The following is an 8,805-nucleotide window of genomic DNA, read 5'->3' as shown; positions in this document are numbered from 1 at the left end:
ACCCCCCTAATATCTTCAGTTAAAATGCATTTTGGAGAAAATGTCCAATAGCAAAGTTGTATGATTTCAAGCGGGGAGTAAGATGATGACTTTGACTTTGATTTTGATCATGTCCTTCAAGGTCATTTCAAGGTCAACCTTATTTTTTTAAATGGAATCCCCTACATTTTATTGCATATTCTTATAGCTTATCTCGAGAGCTTTCCAAAACGCTAGAATAAAACATTTTTCCATTAAGTTTGAATTATAAAGGTTTGAAGTTAACAATTTTTTTACACAAAATGTAAAATATCTTGTAAAATATTATTTAGTTTCCAGTAATTATAACTTTAATACTTTTGTGCGCGGAGTAATGAGACCAATTAATTGGTTTAAAGAAAATACATTAATCGAAAAGTGTTGGATCCCCCTAATATTTTCAGTAAGAATGCATTTTGGAAAAATGTCCAATAGCAAAGTTGTACGGCTTCAAGCGGTGATGCTAGTAGGCTACGGTAGGCTACGGCGGAATACTGCCCGAAAGTGATCGCGAGAAGCTGCTCGAATGCGTGATGTCCGAAGGCCTTAACTGGCCGAACCCACACGCCACTTAACAAATTGTTAACTTGAAACCTTTATAACTCAAAAAGTACTTAATGAAAAAATGTTTTATTCTAGCGTTGGAAAGCTCTCGAGATAAGCTGTAAGAATATGCAATAAAATATAGGGGGTTCCATTTAAAAAAATAAGGTTGACCTTGAAATTACTTTGAAGGACATGGTCAAGGTCAAAGTCAAGGTCATCATCTTACTCCCCGCTTGAAACCATACAACTTTGCTATTGGACATTTTCTCCAAAATGCATTTTAACTGAAGATATTAGGGAGGTCCGATACTTTTCGATGATCCTGTATAATTATGTATGAATATATATGACCATATAGAAAATTCATATATGATCTCTTTTCCAGCGAAATATTTCCTAAGTAAAACGCTACGTATAGTTACAAATATTAAGTGAACAGTTAAGTAAAATTCAACTTACCTTCAACAATACCAACATAAGAATGCGACGTGTCAAAGGATATTGGCCCGTTAGTACCCTCGAAAGATGCATCCTCGCTGAACAGACTTGCGTCGTGAACCAAGCGTATCGTCCAGGATCTGTAAGATTATCATAATATATCGTACGAAATAGCAAGATAAGAGAGATGTTTTCTTCGTAATAATATTACGAACTTGGATTATTTAATCAATAAAAGAAGAAAAATTCGCTATGGCAGAGACTATAAGTAGGAAACGTTAAACTCCGGGTAGAAATGAAACAGGGCCTGCCACAAGTCTGTAGTGGCCCTAACCGGGCGTGCCCCAAATAGACTTGCCTATATTGGTCTTGGTCGGGCAAGCTCCTAAACAGGTTTTCCTTTATTAGCTCTAAATGTAATCAATGAAAGCAAATTATGAATGGAATTTTATGAATAAGTACAAATTAATAAATAGCCGAAAATTAGTGTAACACGCAACTCATATTTTTAACTTATCTTCTCTTATGACTTCTGTTACGTTGATTTTACGGCTATTTGTTGATTTCTGAGAGTAAAAAAAGCATTCAGACATTTTTACAAATGTACTGAATCGAAATTGCAACCCATACGGCACAAAATGTTGAAAAAACGTTGATAAAATGTTGCAATATTGAAAATAAAAGTACGGATGTTCTTTCTATATGAAATTTATGTTGATTTCTTAACATTGATATAATTGATATTGAAAATATAGCTGCAATGTTGAATATATATTGAACAAAAACTACAATATTTTGCAATGTTACAACAATATTTTAAAAGCATTGAAAATTATATTATTAATAATATTAATGAAAATTTTTTTATTATATAATAATAAAATAAAATAAATTATTATTAAATTTTATTTTATTAATACATATGTATTATTCATATTATATTACAATATACAATAATTATATGTACTTTTACTTATACTTATTGTTTGTATGTAAAATTTAAGTGTATTTAAGCAATTTTGCGCAAATCCTGAAGATTATTCTTTTATTTCATAATATTCTCTATTATACAGGGTGTCCGATTCGTACCGTACCAGAGATAATATACAGGGTGTCCCGAAACTACCGAATGTTAATGGCAGATTCTTTAGAACATTTTAAAACGAAAACTTTCATACAAAAATATCGAGGCTATAATAGTTTTCAAACGGCAAGCGATTATATTTCACCAATAACAGGGCTGAGATTTCGCGCGCTCAGGCACGTCGAAATGACAAGTGATAAAGGTGCTCCTATAAATCACTTTTTTACGATATTATGATCATTGTATAAATTTACAATAACATTGTTATAATATGTTTTGCCGCTTCTCTACGCATTATATTAGCACATTTTTTATACGAATAATAGTTGTAAGACATCTTAAATATGATTCAAGTAAAAATGACATATTTCAACTTAATTTGACAAAGTATCGATCAATTATTACCATGAAGGTGTCCACTATTCTATACGGCATGTAGCACCTTTATCACTTGTCATTTCGGCGTGCCTGAGCGCGCGAAATCTCAGCCCTGATATTGGTGAAATATAATCGCTTCCCATTTGAAAACTATTATAGCCTTGACATTTTTGTATGAAAGTTTTCGTTTTAAAATGTTCTAAAGAATCTGCCATTAAAATAACATCCGGTAGTTTTGGGACACCCTGTATAGCTGGAATAGGTCCGGATGAGTAATGGATTCGGTGCTTTGTTTTAAACAACCATGTAAACTTTTGAGATATTAACGATAAAAAAGATAAAGATAAAGATAAATATCTAATAATATTATATAAATATAAAAAGATAAAGGTAAAGATTAAAAAGATTAAAAAGATAAAGATTTGTACCGAGCGCCAGTCCAGTGCACTGAAAAAAGATTACTATTTGGTAATAATTATCCAGCTTGTATTATAGATACTAAATTTTAGTACCTATAATACAGGCTGGACAATTATTACCAAATCATCGTAATCTTTTTTTTCAGTGTGGCCAATCAGCACGCGCACTGCGGTGAGACAAACGTTATATGCACGATCGTATGAGCATGAGAAGCCAGCCGGACCAGCTTCCTAGCAACGCGTTGTTAGTTTAGCCTATCATGTCCATGCGACTGCGCGTATAACGTTCGTCTCACCGCAACGCGCGTGAATCTGACACAAACTGTATCGATAACAAAAAAATGTATAAAAAACATTAAACTGAAAAGAATGGCCAAAGTCATTTTGCAAATAACTACATAAACTTTAGAGATATTAACCCTTCGTATACATACTGGGTGGTTACCACCAATAACTAAAATTCAGCGCTCTGTACTTTTAAGTACTGTAATAAATAGAACTAGTGTCGCCATCTAATTGTAGTTTGGAGTCTTAGCTATGTTTTGATTCCACTCTGCTAGGAAAATAAGTTAGTTAGCTTCTGATAGCCATTTGAAATAAAAATAATGAAACTTTGATATTCAAAATAAATATATAGGATCCGCCATTTAAATCCGGATAAATTTGAATTTGACATTTCCGCTAAATTAGAATGCAGTAGTAGATGCCAGATGGCGTAAAGGTAGGCCAGAAACGTGGGTAATAACCTCGTTAAAACGTTAATAACCTCGAAATGGCCGAGTCGTTCAAGTCGACATCGAAATATAAACGAAGAGCAGTGGATATTGAAGATGTCCGTGCCGGAAGGACGCCAAGCGAAATAATGAAGTTCTTCGAATATCCCAGGTCGACGGTGTATGGTATTGTCCAGAGGTACACGGCCTCGGAGGAGTCCTGTACTCCGGCGAGGAAAACATACGTAAGGGGAAAGGCGACATGGACTCCGGAACTCGTTCGAAAAGAACAAGACCTCATTTCGAAAAACTCATGGACTTCACTCGCAAAATTGCGAGTCGTCTGTTAGCGGCCGTCTTGGGAGTGAGCGACACCACCGTTCGTCGGATCGTTTAAGAGAATCTCAGATATAAGTCCTACGTTCTCAAGGTCCGATAGATGCTTTCCGAGGCCGCCAAGGCCAAGAGACTTGCTCGCTGCAATTTGCTCGTGTGTTCACTGAAGCACACAGCTGCTGGCCGCATCAGGTTTTTCTCTGACGAGAAGATCTTCACTGTGGATGCCAAGGTGAACCGGAGGAAGGACCATTGGCTCGCACACGACCCCGAGAACGTCCTCGTGGTGGCCAAGACCAAGTTTCCGGCCAGTGGACCAGTGTCCACGTCCTAAGCGTCGTTACGAGTGAGGGCGACGTCATGCCACCGCATTTCTTCAAGAAGAGGGAAATGGTCACGAAGAAGATTTATGTGGAGATCCTGAGGACTACAGTGAAGCCTTGAATGGAGGGCGTGGCTATAGGAAGGCCGTATATCTTCCAACAAGACGGCGCACCTGCTAATATGAGTCACTTAGTGCGGAACAGGCACTCGGACAATGTCGAGATTTTTTGGTCGAAGAATTTCTGGCCTCCGAATAGTCCTGACCTGAACGCTTTCGACTACTACGAGTGGGTTACTAACAAAGCCAAACGTCCCAACATGGCCTCCTTCCAGGCCGCTATTGAAGCGGCATTCACGAAAATAGATTGGGTGCAATTGCACACGGCGTGCTCGCACTTTCGGGACAGAATCGAGGCGGTGATCGAGAGGCAGGACAGATACATGGAGTGAGAAAACTTAGAAAAGATCCCTTAATTTAACTATAAAATAATCTCTTTGTACTTTTACATATTTTCTGTAATAAACGACTTTTTCGAGGAAAAATTGTCATGTCCGGGTTTAAATGACGGACCCTGTACTTTTTCCAGAGATGACTTACGAAACAATTTTTTCCTTAAAGATAAAAATTTTAAGAGAAAGAAAATAAGAACTCAATAACAATAATATCAATTAAATAATAGGAAAAAGGGCTAATTCGAGTTCAAGCACAGAATTAATAGTGCTATGTACCATATGGGTAAAACCTTCCTTGTGTTAGGAAATAGAGCAATATTTATTGAACATGAATACTCAATATAAATAATCAAACGTTTCAGCTCAATCATGAACCCTCTTCAGTGATATAAAAAAACTCAAGATTTACAAAACGAACGCATTACAAGTAAAAGAATTAATTAAAGACCTTAATAAAATGACATGAATGTTATTCGCAGTATTATAGCTGACAAGACCATTACCCGACTAATATTAAGAAGTTCAAATTAATACTAGGAAGTAGCCGTCATAACTATAAAAAAACCATAAAATAAAATAAAAATAGGTAAGATTAAAATATAATAAATAATTAAAACGGTCAATATAAATTACCTTTGTTGAGCTCGGCTAAAAGTGAAACGATCCTGTCAACGATAACATCGCCACGTCTAATTAAAAGAGATAATAACAGATTTATATACACGTGCATTAACATTGCGGCGACGACTCTTGGAAGAGAAGGAAACAAAGTTTTATTTTCATAATAAGCCGCAGTAGTTGTTGCCCAAATATTCTGTCCTTTTGAGAGTTAAGTCCATGCTTTTGAAATTTAATGTAAATCATTTCTGATATCAGGCGTTTCAAGTAATAACGTTCCTCATGCAAAACTTTGGCTTGTTCCCAATTGAAATCATGGTTTTTTCTCAAATGGTGTTCTTGTATGGCCGTTAACTCAACTGTAGAACTCCTTGGTACATAGCACTATTAATCCTGTGCTTGAACTCGAATTAGCCATTTTTCCTATTATTTAATAAACATTTCAACAATAAAATGCTAAATTTTTATTAAAAAATAATAAAAATTACAAGTTACAAATTTTTTGCAAAACTCACTTTTTTTAAAATTGCAAAATATGATAATTTTTTTTAATATGAAATTTCTTAAATTTTAATATTAAAAGTATATAAATTTCTATAAACATTAAAGTTAATCCATAAATTTTTTCAGAATTTTAGCATAAATATTTTAAAAGATACAGCTGTTTGAAAATTGGGTGGCAACCATCCAGTGTGTATGCGAAGGTTGAAGAAATAAGTGTGTATATGAAGGGTTAAATAAAATAGATATGCGAATCAACGCGCGCATTTGCTAGGTACGTTATAATATACTGTGAACACTATAAGTAGACATTATATAAACATAAATTGTAAGAATATTGTTGGAATCACTGCTCGATCGTCAGGTTAAGCAACACTTTAACCTGACATGGATGGTGTCCGGCATAGTGCTTTGGATTCGAAATTATCCAGGGAGGATTCGCGAAAGTTTTGGAGTGTATTTGACAATCTTTGGTTCCTAGCAGTTATGAGACATGAGAAAATTACCCAGTAAGTAAGAAATCATTAATATAACGTTGCTACAATGATATTAAAGCACCTGTGATATTGTCAAATATATAGTGTTTAATATTGTATTAAATATCATTATAAACATATCTTGATCGCAATTTGGAAGTTTCAATAATATCGAAATAGGGTTGCTAGTCAGATTTTCCTAAATAATAAATTGGCATACGATTTCTCGCTTCTGACGTCATTAAATAAGGACCACCAAAGTAAATAACAAAGAGCGTTAAATATATAATAAACCCTATGATGGAAATTACATAGAATCTCAATTCGCGTTATTTTCGGTACAGTTTAGGCTTACCATAATAAAGCCGGGTCAAATTTACAATTTAAGCGCTGATTATTACATTTCCGCCTAGAGCCTACCTGGATTGTCTGGCTAGAACTCTGACAGAAGTAAGGAAAATCTGACTAGAAACTATGTTTTAATCGGCAGAAATATTTTTAAGATGTTGCATTGATCTCAAATAAATGTTAAAGTAACATTTGAAAAATATATTTTTTGTAATGATTTAAAATGTTTAAACAACATTCAAAAAAATCATATCACAAAATAACATATGAAAAATATAAATGCAATATTGTTAAAAAATGCTCAAACAATGCACATGAAGTCAACGTTTCTAAACGTTAATTTAATGTTCCTTGCTTATTGGGTAGGAATTAGTTTTTTTTTTATGAAAGCTACGCGGAAAACTTTTAAGTGGACATTTTTACATTATATCAAGATTTGTGCAACGTTGATTCAATGTTTCTCAATGTTACTGCAATATCGACATTGTTGCAATTCAATATTTTTTCAACATTTATTCAATATAACTGTGCTGTATGGCCAAGTATCATTTTATACATAAAATATTTTATTTCCACATAAATTAACATACGATTTCTCGCTTCTGACGTCATTAAACAAGGACCGCCAAAGTAAATAACAAAGAGCGTTAAATATATAATAAACCCTATGATGGAAATTACATAGAATCTCAATTCGCGTTATTTTCGGTAGAGTTTAGGCTTACCATAATAAAGCCTGGTCAAATTTACAATTTAAGCGCTGATTGTTACATTTCCGCCTAGAGTCTACCTGGATTGTCTGGCTAGAACTCTGACAGAAGTAAGGAAAATCTGACTAGATCCATTTTAAGCCCCGGAATTTTCAATTTCTACCCGGGATGTCGCGATTATATAAAAACCATATTTTACTCTTTTATCGATATAAGAAATACTTCAATAACTTTATTCTAAATATTGCAATATCAAGTAAAATATCAAGACAATGTCGATGGAATAAAGTGGAATACACAGTTTTGATACAACATAATTATATCTGAAATGTTAAATACACGTAAAGAATATCATAAATCATAAATTAGTTTTGCTTACACGTGTTTCAATCAGTAATTTTCGCAATTATCATAATAAAAAATTTTTTGTCTTAAAGGAGGAAATACTTTTTGCACATGAAAAATCAATTTTTTCATTGTATATTTTAAAAGCTTATACTTTTAAATGGATGTCCCTAAATTCTACTGCAAAAATTCTAAAAGTTGGCGAAGTTATAGTCGATTACTTGAGACAGAGTATGGGTTGGAAACGGAACGTTCGATGTACGTCCTAGGTAGCAGATAGCCGTGATAATAACGTGAATTTTACGTCATCTATTATGTCATTTATCCTTCAAATTAACCAAATAATGACGTCTTTTTGACGGTTATAAGTCACAGATTAATGACATCATATGTATGACGACTTAATGACATCATTCTTTTACATAAAATGACGTATAACACTGGTTAAAAAAATATATTTTGCAGAAACGATTGCAACTAGTCAGCTATAAAATCAACTATGTTAATTTTAAACATAATTTAGCTGTTTTATTTGATTTCTCACTATTTTCGCACCTGAAAATTCACTCACAAGGAGAATACCCCAACTGCCAACCGAATTTTTTAATGAGCTTTGGTGTGGTGGTAGATTAGGAAAATATAAGATTACGCCTCCAATATTAGCCGTAGATACGCAGCCGTTTTCGAGAATGTGAGGGTTGAAATTAGGCGAGCACGTTATCTACCTTAAATTTAAAGGTTCAATTGTAACATTTCGTTAGCCGCGCAACGAACACACTGAACTCACAGTCCAAAGATCATGCGTTCGAGCCTCGGCACTGTCCTTTTTTTATTTAAATTACTTTTTATTCTAAACGTCAATTATTTTACTTATTAATAATTAATTATTAGCATTGTTTATTACCTAAAATAAAAGAAATAATTAAATTCGTTTAAAAATATATTAAAAATTTAGGAAACTATTTCGAGAAATAATTCATGTTTACAAATAAAATTTCAAACATTTTATATTGTGACTTCGATTATAATATTGTAAAATCATATATTATATTAAATTGTTTTACAATTAGTAAATTACTACAAACATTATGCTCGCAA

The 8,805-nt window shown here is 33.5% G+C and overlaps 1 protein-coding gene across 1 annotated transcript in view; it reads right to left on the bottom strand.

Annotated features, from left to right (window-relative positions):
- LOC116852364 (disintegrin and metalloproteinase domain-containing protein 10) overlaps positions 1–1,147 on the bottom strand; it is a gene marked incomplete at its 5' end in the record, with an annotated part of 339,156 nt that extends 338,009 nt beyond the window's left edge. Inside the window, one exon of the mRNA XM_032832640.1 lies at positions 1,024–1,147. Coding sequence (XP_032688531.1) covers positions 1,024–1,147 — 124 coding nt within the window. The remainder of the gene's footprint in view (positions 1–1,023) is intronic.
- Positions 1,148–8,805: the final 7,658 nt, after the last annotated feature.

The sequence above is a fragment of the Odontomachus brunneus genome, unplaced genomic scaffold (genome assembly GCF_010583005.1).
Source record: "Odontomachus brunneus isolate Ranch 3 - 2012 unplaced genomic scaffold, Obru_v1 Obru_scaffold_219, whole genome shotgun sequence".
Taxonomy (NCBI): Eukaryota; Metazoa; Arthropoda; class Insecta; order Hymenoptera; family Formicidae; genus Odontomachus; species Odontomachus brunneus.
The sequence above is the reverse complement of the archived record's forward strand: the minus strand, read 5'-3'. Positions and strand labels throughout refer to the sequence as shown.